Below are 22,804 nucleotides of genomic sequence, written 5' to 3' on the forward strand. Positions count from 1 at the left end.
ATTTCATCTAATTATTATCATATGTATTCTCCATGGTCACGTCCTTATTGCATGCTAATTCCTCGGATCTATTTCCGTGCAATAAATAAAGTTGTTGCCGTAATGAGTAATATATATGAGCGTGTATGCACGGTACTGTACGCATTATGCATATGTGCGTGCGTGCGTGCGTGCGTGTGCGTGCGTGCGTGAGAGAGAGAGAGAGGGGGGGAGAGAGAGAGAGAGAGATCGAATATATAAAATCACAGCACGTGCCGCTGCCGCACACTAGCGCACACGAGGCAGTCCCGGCAGTCCGCAGTGGTGATGGTTGGAGGCTGGTAGAGAAGTAGTGTAATGTAATCGGATGCGAAACTGTGTGTCGGCTCTTCAATCAATTCGCGAATTCCCATCGACGTCGACGGTCGAGACATGGACGCCACCAAGAAGTTCGACAACCCAAATCCGCGGGTGTCCGCGAATCCGATCGGTAAACTGTTCTTCTGGTGAGTCGCTTTGCGCGAATTGCGCGTCAATCTAAGATATACAGATAGACGTGTGCGCCATGTGTTTCGCGAATATTTATATCGATTGTCTTTAAACTTTGACGAACGCAACAAACGAGCAACAATCGCGTACTTACGTGTGATTGCGAGGAGGTCATCATCTTCTTCTTTTGATGGTATGGCACTCAATCCCTACAAGGATTGATATGGCCATCGACTTGTAAGGTCAAGTCTTCGTAGTATCGCGATATCTCAAGGGCCGCTCGAGATTGTGAGATTTTCAGATATAAATGATATAATGGAAGGACATAAGTTAGATAGGACCATAACATTTTTCGTAACGATAGAGAGAGAGAGAGAGAGATAAATCAAGCAACGGATATATCTTATCTATAGTAAACAAACTGTCTTTTCGCTCTCACTCAGTCGAAATCAGCTGGGAATTGCTAGCTAAACTGATAACAGTGTGTAACTTATATGTCTTACAAATATATGTACACGAATGAGACTTTCAAAGTATAATGTTATATTCTAGATTATGTATCACCCCGATAATATATATTCGCACATTTAACAGCGTTTATTGTTAGCATGCTTTAACAGAACATTATTAGATTTGACTGCACTAGTTAAGAGTTTATCTTTTTCTTTCTAATGTGGAGCAAGAAAGATAAACTCCGAACTAGCGCAAGTTCAGCAATAGAAAACAGACCCATAGATATACGTTTTGTCGTAAAAACATATCTAACGCATAAAAGCGAATGCATTCTGGCATGTAAACATGCTACATAATTTAATTATGCAAACATGTTACGTAATTTCTTATTATGTTAAGGTGGTTGGCGGAAATATTCTGGTACGGGAAGGACTTAAAAATGAAAGATGTGTATAATGTTATGTCAGCTGACGGCAGCGAGCTTTTGGGAAACAAGCTGGAAAAGTAAATAATTTTATTAATATGAATTTGTATATATTAAGATGACATCGATGATCGGGTTGTAGCGTTGATAAATCATTGATAATATTATCGCCACTTTTCTAATATATAAGTACCTTTCAGGAACTGGAAACGTGAGATGTACACTGCTAAGAAGGACGGCAGGAAACCCAAGTTTTTCACGGCTTTGAAGAAGACGTTTATATGGTCATTTTTTTATACCGGAGGATGGATTTTATTTATGAATTGTGTTTTGAGGTAGATATATATAACGATTGTGTGTATGTCGTGTTATGACTTGTGCTCTTAAGAATATGTTTTGCGCAGAATCGTGGAAACATATATTTTCGGTCTACTCATTTGGCATTTTGATCCAAGAGCTACGTCTACCCAGGAGACAGCATATCTCTACGCATCTGGTATGATTTTTATGATGATATTGTCAGTTTTAGTCAATCATCATGCGAATCTAGACTTGATGGAAATTGGAATGCGAGTCAGAATAGCAAGCTCCTCTTTAATATACAGAAAGGTATTTGGCTAGTTGGCATCCTTTTGTACATTCTCTAAGAATCTTTTTAACTAGTTTTCTCTTTAGATATTGCGTTTGTACAGTTCTACCGCCACCACTCCAGGACAAATCATTAATCTGTTGTCAAATGACATGTCAAAATTTGAATGGCTGTTTATGACGTTACATTACATTTGGATCTTGCCTATACAAGTAGTCATCATTGCGTTTCTGATATGGCAGAGCGTCGGCGTCGCTTCGCTAGCCGGTGTAATTCTCTTAATAGTTCAAACTATTCCTCTTCAAGGTAACACACACAATTGTCGCAAACGTGTAAAATGTCTTAACGATTAAGTTATTAATTTTACGTACTTAACCAGGATACATAAGTAAATGGACCTCGAAGTTGCGTTTAAAAATCGCAGTAAGAACGGATGAGAGAGTACGTTTGATGTCCGAAATAATCAGGGGCATACAAGTTATTAAAATGTATACTTGGGAGAAACCATTTGAGGGGCTAGTTAATCGCGCAAGAAAGTTTGTATTTCGACTTTATCAGTCTCATTATTATCGCAAAGAAATTTAATATGATAAGCGCATTATTTTATCTAGATACGAAATCGATGTTCTCACGCTAATATCGTATCTAAGAGGCTTTACCTTCGCCACATATGTGTTCACGGAAAGAACAACGTTATATTTTACAATCATGGCCTATGTACTCTACGGATATTCTATATCCGCCGATAAAGTATTTTCAGTGGCACGGTATTTCAATATTCTTCAACTCACCATGGCGATATGGTTTCCTATGGCTATAGCGGCTGCTGCCGAGTCATCGGTCTCCATAAAGAGAATCGAGGTAAAATTAACTTTGCCATAACTTTACCCCAAGCTAACAAAAAACCAACTCTAAAGTTAAAAAGATACATTGATTGCATGCGTTATGTAATTATTATGTCAACTGACAATGAGATATTGTGTACTGAGAAGATATCGTCTATTGAGATATCGTCTACTGAGGTACTTATATTAGTGGATAAAAGTCGCGTAAAACATTTATCATGAATATAATAGACAGTCAATAATTAGCTTGTATGTTATTAATAGGACTTTCTGTTATTGAACGAGAATGTTCCACTGACGCAGTCTGCGTTAACTGCCAAAGAAACAAGTATTTTAATGAAAAACGTTAGCGCTTCATGGACAACCACTGCAATTGTAAACACATTACATAATATCAACATTCAAATTAAAGACAGCAAACTTTACGCTATCGTTGGTCCTGTAGGCGCGGGAAAGGTACTTTCTACAACCGTATTGAATGTTTTGCGAGTAATATTTTATACTAAGAGAATATTTAATATTCCCCTTTTAAAATCTCTTTATGTTCAACTTTCAGAGTTCTTTCCTGCAAGCGATTTTAGGCGAACTGAAATTGACACAAGGCCAAATACACATAGATGGTAAAATATCGTATGCCAGTCAAGAATCTTGGCTGTTTGCAGGCACAGTGCAAAGTAACATTCTGTTCGGCCAGCCTTATGATAAAGATAGATATCAGAATGTTGTAAACGTATGCGCTCTTACGAGAGATTTCGAACAACTTCCGTACGGCGATAAGACTTTAGTCGGTGATAGAGGTATGGCGCTCAGTGGTGGACAGCGTGCAAGAATTAATTTGGCGAGGTAAATTCGCATCTACTTGCGCGAAGTGTTCTGTATTCTAATATATAAGTGTTCTATATTCTAATATAATTTGCTGTTTACAGAGCTGTCTATAGAGACGTCGATATTTATCTTTTCGACGATTCTTTATCAGCTGTTGACACTCACGTTGGCAGGCATTTATTTAACGAGTGCATGAATAATTACTTGCAAAACAAAACAAGAATTCTTGTAACTCATCAATTGCAGTACTTAAAACAGTGCGACTATATCATTATTTTTAATAATGTAAGTAAATTATTACATTAGATATGTACATAAGTATAATTCATATGTGTGCGTGATTGTATAATCTATGAGTACATTTATATATTATTATAAATTATATAAAATTTCTAATTACGTGGATTTTTCCGAAAAGGGTCAAATTGAAGATGAAGGCACATTTACGGCCCTTCAAGAAAAACGTGTGATTTTTTTGGAAATATTAAAAAGAGACGAAGAAGTTAGCGAAAAGACGAAGGAATCGTTAAAAATTGATACAGGTCTTACATCTGACATAAAAATTAAAAACGATAACGTTAATGATGAAGACACAGAAGAAGCCGAGCCTCAAGAAACTGAGGAGTTTCTGGCCAAGGGAAGTTTACCGAAATCGCTTTATTGGAAGTATCTTCGCAGCGGTGGTTCGACCATCATGATTGCCAGTGTTCTATTTTGCACGATTTTGGGACAAATCGGAAGTAACGGTTGCGACTACTGGGTCGGTTACTGGTACGTCTTTACTAGGTCGGTTACTGATACGAGGATCTACGAAAATCTATTTCCAAGTGTAATAAACTTTGCAGGACGACACAGGAAGAGATACGTTTCAAAACTATGCGCGAACAACAGTATAGTACAGCGAATAACTTTACAATGTCTTCTTCCATGCCGAGATCTGCTAGACAAATAGAAAATACGTCAGAGATTAATAATACCGAATTTTTAACAACCACAGACTACTATAGGGAAGATATATCTAATGATACTATATCGTCACAAAATTTTACTCTTAATAACAGTTAGTGTTTCCTAGTTTTCTACAGTATTTCTAGTGTCGCAATTGAAATAGTAAATATTTTACTACTTCATTTCAAATCAAAATTAGATGAAAATTATAGATGGGGATATGTACTATCTTGACACGGATACGGCTTTATGGATTTACGGAGGTTTCATCATTATCAGCGTTGTGGCAACAACAATACGAAATCTAATTTTCTTCAAAATATGTATGAACGCCGGCAAGAATTTGCATAACTTCATGTTCTCGTGCGTACTTAAAGCGCCAATGTCGTTCTTTGATAACAACCCATCCGGTGAGTATGTTTGACTTAGTGATTGCCGGTGCAATCCGTAACGAGATGCAAATAGATAAAAATTATATTTTCCTAGGTCGAATTTTAAATCGTTTCTCGAAGGATGTTGGCGCGGTGGATGAAACACTGCCTAGTACTATGACGATGTCCATTCAAACGTTTGCGGTGATGATTGGAATTCTAGTGCAAATACTTATCATCAACTGGTGGATCATATTCGCTGTAATCGTTATATTCCTTCTATTTGGCATGATAAGAAGAATTTACCTTCCATTAGCGCAAACCACGAAACGATTAGAAGGAATTGGTAAATTGATCTTTCCTTCGCGAGACAATTTGTAGCTACCTTTCGTGCTCCAAATCAACGTTTACTTAAATTTTCAGCGAAAAGCCCTGTCTTCTCGCATGTAAACTCCACATTGTCGGGTCTGACGACGATACGTTCTACCGGTGCCCAGGAGATGATTCGCAAACAATTCGACGAACATCAAGATTTACACACAAGCACTTACTCCTTAATTGTCGCAACTGGTACAGTGTTCGGTTTTACGCTGGACGCGGTGTCTGTCGCATTCATTTCTGTCGTTACGTATAGTTTTGTTGCATTGGACAATGGTAATTCTTTGTTACAATTATTAATTACAGAGTGCGTTTATAATAATAGAATGTCTACAGAACTTTGCTTTTGCCAGGAAACATTTTCGCCGGGAATGTCGGTTTAGCAATTTCGCAAGTGCTCATTTTATGCAATATGGTGCAGTACGGAATGCGTCAAGCCACCGAGACAGTCACGCAGATGACGAGCGTAGAGAGAATAGTACAATTTACCGAGCTCGAGAAAGAGGGCCCGTTTGAAAGTAACCCCACGGATAAACCGTCGACCAATTGGCCCTCTAAGGGAGAAATCAAGTTCGATCGTGTTTATCTTCGATACTCCGAATCTGAGCCACCCGTTCTCAAGTCTCTAAGTTTCATCATCGAGTCTGGGATGAAAGTAATTACCATCGCGTTGCTTGTTGTACAATTGAAAAACCTATAAATAATCCCAAGTTATTCGAAATAACCACACAATTACATCTTAATTTATTCTAAATCGTTCTTTCGATGTAATCCTCCAGGTTGGAATCGTGGGTCGTACCGGAGCCGGGAAGTCGTCCCTGATCTCCGCTTTATTTCACATGGCGAAACTCGACGGCGCTATCTACATCGATAACGTTGACACGAAGAAGATCGGTCTTCACGACTTGAGAAACAAAATATCCATAATACCGCAAGAACCGATGTTATTCTCCGCCACGCTTCGAGATAATCTCGATCCCTTTCACAAGTTCAACGATGCCGAAGTGTGGAGTGCCTTGGAAGAGGTGACGTTGAAACAAATGGTGGACTCCTTGGACTATCGCGTCGAGCAGGGCGGCAGTAACTACAGCATCGGGCAGCGACAGCTGATTTGTCTAGCGCGTGCGATCTTACAGGACAATAAAATACTCGTGCTCGACGAAGCTACCGCCAATGTAGATCCTACGACGGACGCGCTCATACAAACCACGATCCGAAAGAAGTTCGAGGACTGCACGGTATTGACGATAGCGCACAGATTGAACACGATAATGGATAGCGATAAAGTGCTGGTAATTGATCAGGGTCAAGTGTTGGAATTCGATCATCCATACATTTTGTTGCAAAACGAGCAAGGTCACTTCAACAGCATGGTACAAGAAACTGGGAAAGCGATGGCCGAACAGCTTGAACAATGCGCCAAAGAGGTAAATCCATTGTCATATAGCGATACAAATGGAGCAAAAAGAAGTTTATTAAAACAGGATATTTATGTGTAATTTCGTTTCATTTACAGGCTTATGAACAGCGTGGATTGACGTGATCTTGTCTGAAAATATGCTGCAACGTCTCTGTGTCGACAAGAGAATCTTTTTTCTACTTAATTTTTTTTAGTTTGTTTTATTTTCTATAGCAATATTTTTAGCGATAACTTACTAGACTTCAGTACTTATCATACAAGTAATTCGTACTTATTTTTTATAAATATTTATATACTTCGCAAGTAATATTCCTGTTGGAAAGTACATTTATCATCTTCGATTCCTAGTTACGATCTACAGCTTTTATTATAATACTATATACAATGTTAAACTTTTAGTACAGGAAACAAGAAAGAGAGTGATATGTTACTTGTTGATACTTGAACGATAATACCAATTTTTATATTACATATATATACTTGATGTCGAAAAAAATTATGAAAGGTACCTTTTTAATTAATGTTTGAGATTTTATACACGAAATATAAATAAAAATTATACTGTTCCGTAAAGAGATATATCACAACCCTTTCCTCTTACAAATAGTTTGTATTTTCACGCGAGTATCCTTGAAAAATATTAAATCAACTGCACCACGCCAGACTTAACTAAGTGCGCTATGGCGCTGTACCGAATAATATGCTGCGAACCTTCCTCGAAGTCTATCTCCTCGTTCAGCATGCCAGGCAGGACTATCCCTGTAACCTTCTGATTGGCACGCAGGAACACGTGTGCCTGTAGATTGGGCTTAATGGTAAACTTGTTCGCTTCAAATCGCTGAAAATTCAGTGGCATATGCTGCAACGCCACCGTCTTGAAGAGCGTCTCCAGATTGGCTAGGTACTCCTTGGCGAAACGCAACTCGCCCGGCGTCAGGTAGGCCTTTTCCAGGCTCCTGTCTGCCTCCTCCGACAGGATATGGATCGTGTAACGTTCGATCTTCTCCAGGCGTATTCGTAGGTAGCTGCTGATCAGGTATTTGATCCGATCGAGCTCCATCCGGTGGACCAACGCTCGCAGATCACTCTTGTCTAACCTCTTGATGTTCTCCTCCATGTGCGCGATCTGCTGCAGCATACAGTCCACCAGGTCGGACTGATGTGGCAGGATCTCCGGCGCGAATCTCTCGTTCATCCAGGCGTTCTCGATCTCCTGGAGCGCTGTCTGCGCCGTCAGCTCCCCGACGTCGTCCCCGTCGTCCAGCAAGCTGTCCCCGAGGCTCTCTTCCATAATAGCTGTCGGTTATGGTGGCCGTTAAAAATATTCACGCGCGAGAAAAACGCATTTTATTTCTTTTTGGCGTACCTGTCGTGTCGATCCTCTTCGAGAATATCTGTTACAAATCATCACGATGCTATCGCCGATCCATTGTATACGGTGGGATACACGTATGGCCAACCCCGCTACGTTCTCGAGCCATTTTGAATCGCCTTCGAATTTCCCACACGTGATTGTCTCGAAGTTGTTAATTTCGATCTTATCGATCTTATTATCGATCGCGTTTGAATTTAACCGCGCGGCGCGGCGTCTTGTTCAGAATCGACAAGTTCAAAGTTGTACTATTACGTAATGTTTATATATATGGCAATTAATATGAATATTTTACATTAATTTATATATATAATATACACATCACACACATTTATATTAATTAATTAAATATAAATTTATTATAATTATACATTAAATTGATTAAATTATAAAATGATATAAATTTGTTATAAATTACAAAAAATCTATTAAATGTAATAAAACTGTATATATATTAATTTCTTTTTATATACACATATTTCTATCTAATCTATCCTTGAAATTGTAAAAAAGATCTATAATAATTATTATTCTTATATTATAGAATTAATGAGATATTAAAATAATTAGATTCTTCAACAATTAGAAAATTTGTTAAGACTACCAGGAATCGTCGATTTTGGTTAATCTGTATCAACGGTCGATTTTTCACATTCTATTCTTGTTGCATCCTCATATAAGGCTTCTGTGTTAGACACTCAAGGTACTCTCAAGGTATTCTTAAATCCTGCGTAATCTAATAGAGATCATCTTAAGGCTGTTTGGCGACTTAGAAAGATGTTGTATGTAGTCGTAAACAGTAAACACGTAGGACCGCGATGCATATTTAAGCGCGGCACATTGTCGCGACGAACTTCGAGCCGCAACCGGTGGTGGACCGAACAGGGAACTCTACCTGCAAGCGTCTTCACGGAAAGACCGTTACAAGAAATCACGCCGACGATTATTTGGATTAGTTTGTTTACCACGACAATTTTATCCAAGTAGTACGAACGCAGGTGAGCAGCGCGATTTACGTGCTTGCCCGATTTGTCCGGATCTATTTCTTCGGCCGTGATTATCTACAATTTTAAGAAAACGTGAGAATTTGCTAACGTGAGATTTGCAAATAACTTGTTATCCTTGGTTTCGCTCTCAAATTTTTTTAAACGCTGGACAGTCAAGTGACTATAATGGTATATAATCACATAAGAATATATTAATTAATATAAAGAGATCTCTCATAGTTCATCATCATGTCTCTCGCATCCGGACCGAGCCATGCAGCCTACACATGGGCGGCGCAAGGAGGCGGATTTGGTAATCAAACGGTGGTCGACAAGGTGCCGCCGGAGATGCTTCACTTGGTCGACGCTCACTGGTACCAATTCCCGCCGATGAACCCTCTGTGGCATGCGCTTCTCGGCTTGGTCATCGGTGTCCTCGGCGTAATATCAGTCATCGGTAACGGCATGGTGGTATACATATTCACCACCACCAAGAGTCTCCGCACTCCAAGCAACCTGCTCGTCGTCAATCTCGCCATCTCCGACTTCCTCATGATGTTGGCCATGTCTCCAGCTATGGTGCGTACTGCGTACGTCGTTCTGAGGCATTCGCGAACGAGATATGCGACAGGATCTATATATTTGATTAACGATACGGGCAGATGATCAACTGCTATTACGAGACTTGGGTGCTAGGACCATTGTTCTGTGAATTGTACGGCTTGGCGGGCTCCCTGTTCGGATGTGGCTCCATATGGACGATGACGATGATCGCTTTCGATAGGTACAATGTAATCGTCAAAGGTTTGTCTGCTAAGCCAATGTCCATTAACGGTGCCCTCATTCGCATATTCGGCGTCTGGGTCTTTTCGTTACTTTGGACAATCGCCCCGATGTTCGGATGGAACCGGTGAGATGCAAAAATCTAAAATAATATTAAATATTCTTTAAGAGTATTGTCATTAATGTATATTTTCTTCTTACCCAGCTACGTACCCGAGGGCAACATGACTGCCTGTGGTACCGATTACTTGAACAAGGACATGTTCTCCAGGTCGTACATCGTGATGTACAGCATATTTTGCTACTTCATGCCGCTATTCCTCATCATCTACAGCTACTTCTTCATCATTCAGGCAGTCGCCGCTCACGAAAAGAACATGCGCGAGCAAGCGAAGAAGATGAACGTCGCTTCCCTGCGATCAGCCGAGAACCAGAACACCAGCGCCGAATGCAAACTGGCAAAGGCAAGGATTCTTGCCTTGTAGACTCTTTCGAATCGATCTATTCTCATTTACGCAGTCGCGCTACAACGACGTTACTAATTATAGGTAGCTCTCATGACCATTTCCCTGTGGTTCATGGCGTGGACTCCGTACCTAGTCATCAATTTCGCGGGCATCTTCGAGACGACCAAGATCAGCCCGCTCTTCACGATCTGGGGCTCTCTCTTTGCCAAAGCCAACGCTGTATACAATCCCATTGTGTACGGCATCAGGTGAGTCGCGACAATTCCATTCTTTGAAATCCATCATACCATCATTTTTACAGATAGAATACGATAAATTAGATGATTGTTTCGCATACTTCTAACGACGCTGATCTTTTCTCTGTATGATTCCAGCCATCCTAAGTACCGAGCTGCTCTCTTCCAGAGATTCCCATCTCTGGCGTGTACCACCAATCCGGCGCCTGGGGCGGACACAATGTCTACGACTACCACGGTTACAGAAAACGAAAAACCTGCCGCATAAAATAATGACGCTATACACATCGGTTTTTTGACAATGCAATAAATTTGCTAAATGGACGTAACGCCGTTGAGATATTGTTATATCAGTCACAAAGAAATTGCATCATCGTCAAGCATGAGTTTTGTAAATAGCTGCATTAAATAACGCGTGCAAGAGATACGTCACCACAGAGAATAATGTATTTAATCGATTTTATATCCGTAAGAGAAATGTCGTACGATTAATTGTGGTCAAAGCGAGACCTAAGCCAAAGTTAAGCTCGATATGCGAAAAATTAACAACGAAAGATCGAGGGCTAAACAGTTTCATTATAGCTGTTAGTCTATGATACATTTTATAGTTCGGCTGCACCACGAGCCGAATTTCTCAAATGGTTCATAGTGCAGTTTGTAAATTTTGTCATCTCTTGGAATACATGGTCATTTTGGAATTAGCAAACATATAATATTGTTAAATCTATTACATCGTCGTGAGATAAGACGATGATATCTGTAATTAATTTTATAGAATTAAATAAATTCTGCATGCAAACATAATAAAATTTCTAATCGAATCATAAAAATTTTAAACATACATGCATCTAATATCGTGCATTATAATCTTTTTGTTACATTTTAAGATCCTAGGATAAGAGATCTTCTAGCTACATGCTCCCAAATAATTTATTAAATAACATTTTTCTGCCTACTACAATCGGCACTAAGTGCCTTCTATCATTCATCCCTACAATATTTAGCACTTGAAGTAAAAGTAAGGAACAAAAGAGAAGACTTAAACCCAAATGAGAATTTACCACGTACAGCATAGAGTTAGTCCACTAAAATTCTATGTATATATAGCTACATATATACATATATATATATATATATATATATATATATATATATATATATATATATATATGTATATATGTAGCTTCTTATATAATCGGTTATCCGTAGTAGTTATTAAAGCTTTACAATTAAGTTACAAATTTTCACATGAGTTACATATTTATCACATAATATATCCAGTATTATTGATTCGTCAATTTCCTCAAAAACTATACTCTAATTATATTATATCACAATATTTAGAAATTATTACATTGCCCGAAATTACGTTGTGGTCGTAGATAATGTTTCTGCAGTTTTCGCAGCCGCGGGTGGATCCTCGGTCGAGCCACATACAAAGAACGGTAACTTTTCCTTTAATGCTGCTCTATATTTTGGATGGCTACGCAAAATAAAATACAAGAACATTAATGCAATACAAGAACGTTAATGATTACATAGGTATATCAGGTATTTAAAAATTGTATTTACCTAATTCCATAAACAATTGGATTATATATAGCGTTTGCCTTTGCAAAGAGGGATGGCCAAATGGTGGAAAGAGGACTAAGAGCACCACCAAAACCAAAAATACCGGTATAATTAATAACCAGATATGGTGTCCATGCCATGAACCACAAGGAAATGGTCATTAGAGCTACCTGTAATCAATCAAGACACTTAATATATTCATAATAATTTTGATATATCTCTCTTTCCATACTTTTGCCAGTTTTGCTTCTGCACTTATGTTTTGGTTATCTCCAGATCGCAAAGATTGAACATTCATTTTCTTCGCTTGTTCCCTCATTGCTTTTTCATGAGCAGCTACTGTCTGTTAGATTATAAAACACCATTTACAAACAACAAATCTTTTTTAATGCTGTAATGTACAAATGTACTTACCGAAACGATAAAGTAGTAGCTATAAATTATAGTAAGAAGTGGCGTATAATATACAAATATCGAATACACTAAAATGTATGATTTAGAACTCCAATCCTTGGCGAGGAAATCTGTACCACAAAAGGACATATTGCCTCCTGGCACATATCTAATCATCACATTATAAAACATATTACAATACTATGCATTACAAAGTATAACAAATCTTTTTTTTATAAATATAATTTTTTAGTTATTTTGATGTTATACCTGTTCCATCCTACCATAGGTAAAATCGTCCATACTGAAGCAAAGAGCCAGATTATTAAAATTTCGAGTAGCGCTTTCTTGATGGTGAGTGGTTTTCCCGCCATACCCTGAAGAGATTTATTCATGTTGGTTACTGTTCCCACTTGCTGTATTAACATAGAAGCATATTACATACCTTCACTATAACATTGTATCGGTCGAAGGCAATAGCAGACATAGTCCATATTGAGGCGCATCCACATAAAGAGCCAACCATGGCATATATGTCACACATCAATGGTCCTTAATGTAAAATTAATTTACACGTTATTTGCTACATGTACTTTATACACTTTATAAAAACAATATTAATATGATGAAAGAGGACAAAATTTGCATTACCTAATACCCAGGTCTCGTAGTAGCAGTTGACTACCATAAGAGGCGGCATGATGGTCATCATGATAAAGTCCGAAAAGGCCAAATTTACCACTAGAAGATTGCTCGGCGTTCTTAGGGAGGGTGTTATCAAGAATATATATACTACAACACCATTACCGGTGCATCCCATAAATCCTAATACAATCATTACAAGGCCTAAAATTTTGTGCCACATAGGATCTATGGGTGGATACTGATACCTGTAATTTCAGAGCTCAGTGAGATTGACTTTGCAAAAGCAAATGATATAGGAATATGTTAATCGGTATAAAGAAATCAAAAGTGACCAATGTGAATCGATTAAGTGCACCATATCCGGAGGCACTTTATCAACTACAGTTTGATTGTTGAAACCCATGAGTTGCCGCATAGCCCGGGGTCCGTTCGTCGTTGTTAGTATATCAGTAAACGCCGTAGTGGAGGTTCCAGATAAAATGGTCGAGGTCAGATTTTCGGCACTTATTGTAACAAGGGATTCCATTTTCTGCAAACTATCGATAGGGAATTGGTAGGGAAGTTAGCAACCACTTAAAAGTGCGATGCATAAAAGTCACAGATGTACGTATACTTCTTGACACTGGAATGTTCAAGGTACAACCGTTCCTGCTGGATCTAGGTCTCGAGGCAACGAATTCAAGGTCCAGTTTGTAAAACATAAAGTCTTTGATAAAGAATAGTAACTATAATGGTAACTGTGTCATATTCACAGCACGAGTGTGAGAAGAGATAAATTTTCTCTTATATACTTGACACACAGATCCAATAAAATTATCCAATTACATATGCAAATATGTATCCAACTGTCTTAGTAGAATATATACGTATTTAATGCGTGTGTCACGCATGTGTGATTACTGTCGCTTATTATTTGAGATGATCTGACTAGAGTGAAACTTTACAGGTGCAGAATTTAAATGTGATTTAGATAACGGAGCTAAACTTATGTAGTTTCTACAAATAAAAATCTTTTCATTTATTTCTGGCCATTATACTTTTATATCTATTTATATATTTATATATTACACGTTACATTAATAAATTGCCCCAAGTATGATTGTGCAAATTACAAAAAGCCTCATTTTACTGCTCTTGAAATTCTGCGAATATGTTGGCTACGACTCTCTTGCAGAGCCTCCTCTAGTTGTTGAGTCATATGAAGCAAATTAGTCGGATCGGTTTGCAGCAGAACGTGTTCAATTTCCTCTGGATTATCAGGATTCTTCAGTGACAAATCTAGAGTGACGAGTGGCGCAACTTGTTTCAAGAGGGATCTTGACGCAGTCTGTGACGCAGAATGATATAATTCAATTATAAATTGAAACGGAGGGGCAAAACGAGAGATATGGCGACTCTGCTACCTGTACTTCGAATCTCCATTCCATGTCGTGGTATCTGGGTAGTTTAAATCCAATCTCTTCGAGTGCGTTCGAGACTTCGTTCTTCTTACCGTTATACAATTTACTCAGTATTGCTTCCTTGTCCTCGGTGAAGCCTAAAGCGACCATGGAATCCCGGAAATCCTCCGCGCTCAGCTGCAAAACTCGAGTACATCAAACAACGCTCTTGTTACATATAGACCGTCAATAGGTCTCAATAGGTTACCTTGTGCTTGCAGCTCTCCAACAGGAGATTGACCAGACCCTCTACTGAGTTTTTAATAACGTCCAACTCGACATTCAACTTCTCTGAAACGATCACGGAGCAGCTTGTACAGTGAACAATCGTCGTAACTGTCATTTTGTTAGTTTCCGCAAAATTAGCTACTTACGAGCGGCAGCGTTGTACACCTTGACGTTCGGGCCCTTCTGCAAATAATCCAGAGCCAGTTTGCAGAAATCCTGCAAAACTATGAGGAGAAAACGCGTTTTATACTTGACCACTTGACGTTTCTCTGCATGCAAAACATAAAATTCGTACCTGGCGATGATTGTTCGGCTAGAAACAATACGTGCTTCTTATGATCCGGCTTCAACGTCAACAGCATTTTCGTTCTCGCTCGCCAGTTAAAATTCTTACTCAAAGCAAAACGAATATCGCGTGAAAATTAATAGCTATCCGACGATGCTGGAATTACTTTCAAGACGGGCGGCACTACGTCGTCGCCATGTTGAAATAAACTATATAGACGCCATTCACGTGTCGCGTGTCGCGTGCGGCGGGCCACTACATACATACAATTCAAAACAATTACTCCTCTTAAGTCCATTTTAAATGCAGATTTTTAATGTAATTTATCTTTTTCTAGTTCTAATGTTCATTTCCACCAATGCAGATTAACTTAATCTCTGTTTAACTTACTTTTTATGTTTTTCTATTTCTTAGAATTAGGGCGATATTCGTAATTTAATTTTATATTCAAGATTGTTTGAAATCTAGTCGCAACTGGTCATAATTAATCACAGTTTTAATAGCTCCGTCGTAAAAGATAACGCGATTAATCTCTGGTGTAAAAGACTTGTAAACTTAATTGTTAAAAAGTAATCAGTCAGCTTATTAATTGATGTACTTAAGTAATTGATGTATTCTGGAAAGTTTATACAGCTTTTAATTTACATAAATTGCACTTGGACGATCGTCGTGACACATAGCCAAGATTTGTATTAATAATCGTCTATGGTATAAATGAAACAAACGCCATATTCGTGTACCAAATGATGAAACTATACGTAACAATGTCACTTAAGTGCTTATCGTTATTAATTAGAATTATTAATTATACAACTGATAGTTCCACAAAGTCGCAGTCTGTACAATATTACGATTTCGGTTGATTTATCGACGTTTTAATTTGAGCCTGTTGAAACGCTTGCTGTAATTTATCTATCACGTCCCTCTGAGAGTCCAGCTTCTTGTCCAAGGTAGACATCAGGTCATCCACGCGTTTCCTGAAATTAGTTTCGTCACACGTAAATCCAAAAGCAGACTCAATGGGTATGATTTCTAATCGGCAAAACCTACAGCTCGGCCTTGATGTAATCCATGCGTTTGTCGACGTTCTGCTTGGCCTCGCCCAACTCTTGCTTCACGAGCACGGGTCCTATCAGCTTGAACACGTCGTTATCCTCCTTCAGAATGTCCAGCTCTTTCTTCACCATGATATTCTCGTTCAGCTGACCATCCAGTTGCTGCCTTTGGCTCAGCGCCTTGTTGTATTCTGCAAATGTAACAGACATATTAAAAATAATAAGCTAAATAATGAAAGAGAGAGAGAGAGAGAGAGAGAGGAGTGGTTTACATTGCTTTCCAGAAAAATACTCGTGAAGATTTTTTCTAACCTTTTTGGATCTGCCTTAGCGTGTCGGCCTCATTCTGTAGCTTCTTTTGAATTTCTTCCACCATAATTATCCGATATTTTAAACTGCGTCGAAAAACGAGCAGCGGTTGAACGATTTAATTTTGCACCGTCAAACCGTTCAATGACAACACCGAAAATTCGTGCGGAGATGCAATCTCAACAAGGACTTCGCAGTTCGCAGTTCGCCGCAGTTCGCCGACGACGCCGACATAACCAAATTTGGTCCCTCGATCGTATCGCCTCGCGCGATTTGATTCGATTCGATTCGATTCGATACATCTCGATAGCTTTCCTTCAATAAGCGGCCGCGTTTAATTTTAAAACATTTCTATATATATATATATATATATATATATATATATATATAAGAGAAAAATATACTTTAAGTATCTAGTAATTATTATAACTGTTATATTGTTATGTCCGAACATTTTCACGGCGTATATATGCGAGATTTAAATTCTTGCGCGCGTGAACCATCCTGACTTTTAATTAATTAGTTGAATAATCTTTCCGTGTGTTGTATTTATTATTAAAATTATTAGGATATTTAAATATTTATGAAATGTAAAATCAATTATAAATTGATGATTAATAAGACAGATGACAGCGCTCAATTTTAAATGATAATTGTTGTATTTATTATTATGCCTGAACAATAACTTCAGGGCATGCGTAATTTAAATTTTCGCGCGCGTGAACCAATTCTAAAATTTTATTCCAGCCATCACTACGATTAATTGAATAATCTTTCAGTTATTTTTATTATTATATATAATATTATAATAATTAATAAGTAATATTAAATAGTCCGTAGATAACTTTAAGGAATTTGTAAGTAGGATTTGTAATTGATAAAATTGAATTGGATCTGGCATTGTCTATATATATTATTAACATCCAAAATTCTCCGTGAATCTTTAATTCATTCCTTATATGTTCGACAAGCTCCTTTTTTAAAGATAAAATATTGTTGTTGAGCAATAACCGACGCAACTTTACGCATGTTATTTGCGTAAAGTCTCGTCACGAATTTACGCACATATTTCGTAAATATGACAGACGTTTTGTTATCTGGGGATTCCTCGCAATATATCATTATAAGCAAACCCTGCTTTTTATGCACTTGCTAACATTTCAGCGATGTGATTATTCCGTGAATTTAAAATGTGTAAATTTCCCCATTCATCCTCGCGAACTTACGTAAATGCAAAATGCAAAATACGACACCGTCTCGCGATGCGCTTTGCGTGAAATTTTACAAGGTTTTGTCGTTCTCGAGATTTCGGCATTTATCAGGGCATTCGTGTATTTCGTTAAAATATACGATCGTCGAAGCGTTTGCCAATAAAAATTGTCCTGTTCGATAAAACTTCAATTTAATTCGATCGACGTGCGGTGCGAAGATGCGCGTGACGTATATCGCGCCGTTAATATGTCGTTAAATAATAACATCAAGGGCAGATCAAGTCGAAATAAATGTTTCGTGCGACACTTTGTCACTTTTATTGCCGCATAATGACGGAAATAAAAGTGAGCTGCAAAAGGAAGAGATATACGCGGCGGTAGTTTACATTGTTGATCGTTCGCCGCAACAATATTGATACCGTAAAATATACTTCCGCAAATTTTCCGCGCTCGCTGAACAGTTTGCACAGCCGCCAGCAATGTTGCAAATGTCAGCACTTATTTGCGCATAAAGGTGTAAAACGTACGTGTGTGCGTATAAAAGTTTGCTAATAATTGCGAAATCCCTCATCCTGCGTCTATCAGCTTCCCTTCGTCGATTCGCCAATATCCTATTTTGTGCACGATGATGAGGGCGGTTTTTACGGTACTTGCAATTTTTCTTGTACAATGCGCGTATTTACGTGCCGAGCCTAAACCGGGAATGATCGTGGACGGTATAGGCAACATTTTAAACCCAGATTCCTGTATCCTTGGCGTTAAATCGGTATCGGTGTTTTTGTACAACAGGTAAAAAAGACGCGAATGTCCATTGTCAAAACTCGTTCGTTGGCGCCGATTATATCTATCATTCTTTACAGTAAATTCGAAGGCAAAAATATTAGCGCAAAGGAGATCTGCGATAATATCGACCCATCGCAACAGGTCGTCTTTGTAACCCATGGCTTTCTCAGTTCTGCAAACATGACTAGTTTCCGAGAGCTGTCATCGCAATTGGAACAGGTAGATACTATATATTTGCATGAGTAATTGAAATAAAAATATAACGCCCCTAAAAAAGACAAAATTCTTATTTCAATAGAAAAGTATCGGAAAACGTAGTGAAGAGTAGACAAGAATTGATAAAGTAACTTCCCGATGAAATTGATGAATTATTCTTGACGTTGTCAAACATTTAATAAAATAATATACTATTTTTACAGAAAGGCTACACGGTATTTGCGATGGATTGGTCTCAAGGAGCCTGTACTGATGGGATACCTATTATCAAGTATGCGGAATATCCCGTGGCAGTGAAGAACACTCGTGAGATGGGTCAACTCATAGCGAGGTATGATTACTATAAAAAAAAAGATTGATATGTAATATTAAATAAAACAATATTTATGATTAACATACATAACAAGTAGAAACTTGCACATTGTTTCCTCGTAGTTTTTAATTGTGCAAGTAGAAACTTGCACATTGCTTCCTCATAATTCCTAAGTGTGCAAGTTTTTATTTTATTCGAGGTATAATTATCGGTATTTATTTGTTTTGGCTTCCTCATAGAGGAAGCTTTGTTAGCAAAGGTTCTGATTTCACACTTAACTCTTTTGGGGACTGCGTAAATAATTATATACATTCGCTAAAAAATACTAAAAATACTTGTCCACTTAAAAACTAAAACAATACTTTATTATCGATAAAAAAAATCAGCCCGATATTATAAATATTTGAGATAGCGATTTATTTTTAATTCTATTATATTTTCCAGTCTTTTCTACCCCTATTTCATATATAATTGGTTAAAATTTGGTTGATCAGATCAAGTTTTATAAAGCTTCTATGTATGTACGAATTCTTCGAAATTTCAAATGTGTGTAATACGAGATCTGATCAATCAAATTTTAATGAATTATATATGAAATAGGGGTAGAAAAAACTGGAAAATATAATAAAATTAAAAATAAATCGCTATCTCAAATATTGAGAAAGCGGCAGCGTAAAACACATTTTTCAAAAAAAGGAAAATCTGCATAAAATCTATACCGGTAGACCGATTTCAATAAAATTTGAGGAGGACATACTTTCTATGATACTCTATTTGTGTGCAAAAAATCAAACTGGTATCTTAATAATTGTAGAAGTAGATGCGTGTACAAAAATCCGTACACACACACACACATACATACATACTTCCGGACATTTTTTACTAATATGATTTTTCGACATTTTAGAACATTCTAAACCTATTTCCATCAAAATCTCGAAAAAAAAATTTTTCACCATTACAAAGCTTCCTCTATGAGGAAGCAATATAGCTAATATATAATGTCAAGTAAATGTATAGTATTCGAAAAATTAGATTTGACGTGTATTGAAGATATGATGTCCACGGATTCATATATTCGATTGAATTTTCGGTAAATATTGAATAATACAACGGCCTCCCTTTCACCCCCCGATTCTTTTAAAAATTTCAAATTTTATGTATTTTGGGTCGTTAAAAAGATTCTGAGAAGGAAAATCGTCGCTTATGCTCCGTTTGTTTATAATTAAATGAAGCAGAGAGTACTCTGTATTTATGTTTTCTAACTATTCTCTGCTTTAACAAAGATTATTATTTTTTAACATATAATTAAATGAAGTTGTAGATAACATAATATGATCTAATTGAACTAAGAAGCGAAATATCTATATATATAAAATAGAATGTATGTATGTGTATGTATGTTTGTTCTTTATACACTCTTAAACTATTTCACCAAATTTTTACCAAAAGTATCTAAAACAGGGGTAGAATTTCCCGGGGAGTGCCATAAAGTGTATAATTTTTCGTTACCGATTTTTTTGGAAATCGGTTACGAAATTTTTCCAATTTTTAAGGAAATAATTAAGTGAATCTTAAAAATTTGTATATGACGGAATTGAACTCAGTCGATAAAAAAGTGATATTTTTCAATTTATAGCATTTTTGTGGATTGGTGTGTATGTATATGTTTGCTTAACTACTTATTTGTTAGTGGACCAAATTTTAAAGTAATATATATGAAATAGAAGTAGAATTTTCCGGAAAGTGCCATCATGTGTAGTTTTTTGTTACCGATTTTCTGGAAACCAATTTTTCTAATTTTTCGGGAAATAATTAATCGAATAATAAAGAATTATATTGAAATAGGGGTAGAATTTTCCGGGGAATGGTTTTACATTAATCTACCGATTTATCGATTTAATTAAAACCGGTTTAAAAATTTCATTAATTTTTCGAGAATGGGTTTAATTGCTACGATGTGTATTATTTTTCAATAATAATTAATTTTTTTTTAAACCGGTCCAAAAATTTAATTAATTTTTCGAGGATATAAAAGATTCTTTACAATTGCCTGATAAGCCACTGTCTGATAAAGGAATTTTTTTTATTAAGGATATTGAAACAAATGAAGTTGTTTGAAGAAAAGGACCCCGGGCGAAGCCCGGGTAACCAGCTAGTACCTATATAATATACATACTATATGTATATATATCTTAATATAAAATTTTCATATTTGGACTTTGCGTCACAATATCTCCGCTCGTAGGGCACGTATAGCGGAAAAATAAAAACACTGCTCTTATTTGTAAATCGACCCAAGCTATCGATCAAGCCTACTTAGAACTTGATCCGTTCACTCGTTATATGAGATCTCAACATCTCGAGTACTCGCAACTCGTCGCGTCGCGTAAAAGAGTCACGGTCGGTCTCGCACCGCGTGTACTTAACACGAGACACTACCGTGTCTCTTGATATACATATATACATTTATACATAGATATATACATAAATTATCGTTTCAATTGTCATTTCCTTACTTACCATAATATTTTAAGTATTAATTATAATAAGTGACAGTTTTCCTTCTCAGAATTTCTTTTACCACCCAAAATATACAAAATTTGCAAATTTTAAAGCATACGGAAAAAGAGGGGAGTTATATTCAATATTTACCGAATTTTCTCTTGCAGCTATGTAGAGCCCTTGGTCAAGGACTGTGGTGTTCCGTTAGAAAACATCATATTCATCGGCCACAGTCTTGGCGCGCACGTGTCCGGCTTTGCCGCAAAAGAGGTAGACAAAAAGGGCCTGGGCAAGATAAAGCTCATCATTGCCGCCGATCCCGCAAAGCCATTGTTCGGTAGGAACAAATGCGAGAATAGGTTGTGTGAGTCGGATGCCGGTTGTGTAAAAGTTTTTCACACGTCGACTCTCGGGATGTCGAAACCTATAGGTCACCTGGACTTACAGTTCAAAAATGGAAATTTGCAACCAGGATGTGGTGAGAAATCAATTGCATCTAATTATTGCGTACGGAGAGACGTTGAATGTTGCTAGAATGACAGGAAAGAAACGATAATTTGTAAATGAAACTCGCATTTCAGGCGTGGACGTCAGTTGCTCACACAGCCAATCTATCAGTTATATAAGCAGTTCGTTGAAAGATAATTGCACATTCCCTGGTGTTCCTTTGAAGTAAGTTCCTTCCTTCTGCATATGCTTCAGCTTAGCTCAATTCAACCTTCATGAGTTTTTCCTGAAAAGTCTCAGATTATTACACATATTTATATAATAATTCTTTAATTCCTTTTTCTTTTATTTTCAGGAATAAGCTATTACCATTCCAAAGGTATAAATAAGATGTTACTTGGGATTATTTATGTACAGATTCTTTCTGTTATTTTGTGATTGTTGTACTATTCGTTATACAACTTGATTTTTTTTTCAGCTTACCTCCTTATCCTAGTTCTAATACAACGGATTGTATTGTCATAAACCACAATAATATATTAGACGCCAGTTGTTCCACGAAGGGACAATTCTACGTATTCGTTGAAAAGGATTCCTTCTGTACACAGAAAACTTTCAACTGCAAGCAGCAATAACAGCAGTACTTATATTTAATTTGAAATGTGAATCTCATTCTGATATAAATAAAATTTTACAATGGACAATTGTAAATAAGCAATAAAATTAAATCGTTTGACCAGCATGTAAATCTGTCTTTCTCAAAATCCTTGAGCCATTACTGATGAAAAAAAACGAACACCTGTAATTTATAAAGTTTAATAAAACTAAGTGAATGGA

The 22,804-nt window shown here is 37.2% G+C and overlaps 7 protein-coding genes and 1 long non-coding RNA gene across 11 annotated transcripts; 3 read left to right on the top strand and 5 right to left on the bottom strand.

The window, feature by feature from the left end:
• Nucleotides 1-255: 255 nt before the first annotated feature.
• Nucleotides 256-7,294, top strand: LOC143905592 (ATP-binding cassette subfamily C member 4). 2 transcript variants are annotated; one of them, XM_077421104.1, is made up of 18 exons: nucleotides 256-485; nucleotides 1,321-1,425; nucleotides 1,546-1,680; nucleotides 1,750-1,954; nucleotides 2,021-2,240; nucleotides 2,314-2,470; nucleotides 2,546-2,795; nucleotides 3,044-3,235; nucleotides 3,336-3,622; nucleotides 3,706-3,889; nucleotides 4,023-4,375; nucleotides 4,450-4,664; nucleotides 4,765-4,962; nucleotides 5,039-5,269; nucleotides 5,347-5,577; nucleotides 5,655-5,956; nucleotides 6,081-6,728; nucleotides 6,818-7,294. In XM_077421104.1, exons 1-18 carry the CDS (start codon nucleotides 412-414, stop codon nucleotides 6,842-6,844), a joined length of 4,014 nt encoding a protein of 1,337 aa, XP_077277230.1. In that variant the 5' UTR covers nucleotides 256-411; the 3' UTR covers nucleotides 6,845-7,294. The 2 variants fall into 2 exon arrangements, with proteins under 2 accessions (XP_077277230.1, XP_077277232.1); XM_077421106.1 differs by lacking the exons at nucleotides 256-485; nucleotides 1,321-1,425; nucleotides 1,546-1,680 and having other exon boundaries at nucleotides 1,813-1,954; nucleotides 2,038-2,240.
• On the bottom strand, nucleotides 6,758-8,246 carry Sld5 (DNA replication complex GINS protein SLD5). Its single transcript, XM_077421120.1, has 2 exons — nucleotides 8,088-8,246; nucleotides 6,758-8,017 (listed from the first exon to the last, which is right to left on the bottom strand). Exon 2 carries the CDS (start codon nucleotides 8,010-8,012, stop codon nucleotides 7,362-7,364), a length of 651 nt encoding a protein of 216 aa, XP_077277246.1. The 5' UTR covers nucleotides 8,013-8,017; nucleotides 8,088-8,246; the 3' UTR covers nucleotides 6,758-7,361.
• Nucleotides 8,247-8,931: 685 nt separating this feature from the next.
• Lop1 (long wavelength sensitive opsin 1) lies at nucleotides 8,932-11,374 on the top strand. 3 transcript variants are annotated; one of them, XM_077421117.1, is made up of 6 exons: nucleotides 8,932-9,091; nucleotides 9,320-9,658; nucleotides 9,742-9,989; nucleotides 10,068-10,326; nucleotides 10,411-10,577; nucleotides 10,704-11,374. In XM_077421117.1, exons 2-6 carry the CDS (start codon nucleotides 9,329-9,331, stop codon nucleotides 10,831-10,833), a joined length of 1,134 nt encoding a protein of 377 aa, XP_077277243.1. In that variant the 5' UTR covers nucleotides 8,932-9,091; nucleotides 9,320-9,328; the 3' UTR covers nucleotides 10,834-11,374. The 3 variants fall into 3 exon arrangements, with proteins under 3 accessions (XP_077277243.1, XP_077277244.1, XP_077277245.1); XM_077421118.1 differs by having other exon boundaries at nucleotides 8,937-9,091; nucleotides 9,307-9,658; XM_077421119.1 differs by having other exon boundaries at nucleotides 8,947-9,172.
• Nucleotides 10,152-10,805, bottom strand: LOC143905607 (uncharacterized). The gene is made up of 2 exons (XR_013259249.1): nucleotides 10,667-10,805; nucleotides 10,152-10,598 (listed from the first exon to the last, which is right to left on the bottom strand). It is a non-coding gene; the product is annotated as an uncharacterized LOC143905607 (long non-coding RNA).
• Nucleotides 11,375-11,403: 29 nt separating the features above from the next.
• Lop2 (long wavelength sensitive opsin 2) lies at nucleotides 11,404-14,061 on the bottom strand. The gene is made up of 9 exons (XM_077421113.1): nucleotides 13,789-14,061; nucleotides 13,508-13,711; nucleotides 13,182-13,420; nucleotides 12,976-13,082; nucleotides 12,801-12,907; nucleotides 12,552-12,699; nucleotides 12,370-12,480; nucleotides 12,138-12,307; nucleotides 11,404-12,048 (listed from the first exon to the last, which is right to left on the bottom strand). Exons 2-9 carry the CDS (start codon nucleotides 13,699-13,701, stop codon nucleotides 11,931-11,933), a joined length of 1,194 nt encoding a protein of 397 aa, XP_077277239.1. The 5' UTR covers nucleotides 13,702-13,711; nucleotides 13,789-14,061; the 3' UTR covers nucleotides 11,404-11,930.
• Nucleotides 14,062-14,206: 145 nt separating this feature from the next.
• On the bottom strand, nucleotides 14,207-15,343 carry LOC143905602 (COMM domain-containing protein 2-like). The gene is made up of 5 exons (XM_077421121.1): nucleotides 15,138-15,343; nucleotides 14,989-15,066; nucleotides 14,823-14,905; nucleotides 14,579-14,752; nucleotides 14,207-14,502 (listed from the first exon to the last, which is right to left on the bottom strand). The coding sequence occupies exons 1-5, from the start codon at nucleotides 15,202-15,204 to the stop codon at nucleotides 14,296-14,298; spliced, it is 609 nt and encodes a 202-aa protein (XP_077277247.1). The 5' UTR covers nucleotides 15,205-15,343; the 3' UTR covers nucleotides 14,207-14,295.
• Nucleotides 15,344-15,710: 367 nt separating this feature from the next.
• Nucleotides 15,711-16,727, bottom strand: Pfdn6 (prefoldin 6). Its single transcript, XM_077421122.1, has 3 exons — nucleotides 16,496-16,727; nucleotides 16,179-16,374; nucleotides 15,711-16,105 (listed from the first exon to the last, which is right to left on the bottom strand). Exons 1-3 carry the CDS (start codon nucleotides 16,557-16,559, stop codon nucleotides 15,976-15,978), a joined length of 390 nt encoding a protein of 129 aa, XP_077277248.1. The 5' UTR covers nucleotides 16,560-16,727; the 3' UTR covers nucleotides 15,711-15,975.
• Nucleotides 16,728-18,242: 1,515 nt separating this feature from the next.
• On the top strand, nucleotides 18,243-22,709 carry LOC143905571 (phospholipase A1-like). Its single transcript, XM_077421070.1, has 7 exons — nucleotides 18,243-18,492; nucleotides 18,564-18,705; nucleotides 18,906-19,033; nucleotides 21,688-21,998; nucleotides 22,102-22,192; nucleotides 22,323-22,346; nucleotides 22,446-22,709. Exons 1-7 carry the CDS (start codon nucleotides 18,329-18,331, stop codon nucleotides 22,600-22,602), a joined length of 1,017 nt encoding a protein of 338 aa, XP_077277196.1. The 5' UTR covers nucleotides 18,243-18,328; the 3' UTR covers nucleotides 22,603-22,709.
• Nucleotides 22,710-22,804: the final 95 nt, after the last annotated feature.

Source organism: Temnothorax americanus, unplaced genomic scaffold (genome assembly GCF_048541705.1).
Source record: "Temnothorax americanus isolate GAGA-0224 unplaced genomic scaffold, ASM4854170v1 Scaffold64, whole genome shotgun sequence".
NCBI classification, from domain to species: Eukaryota; Metazoa; Arthropoda; class Insecta; order Hymenoptera; family Formicidae; genus Temnothorax; species Temnothorax americanus.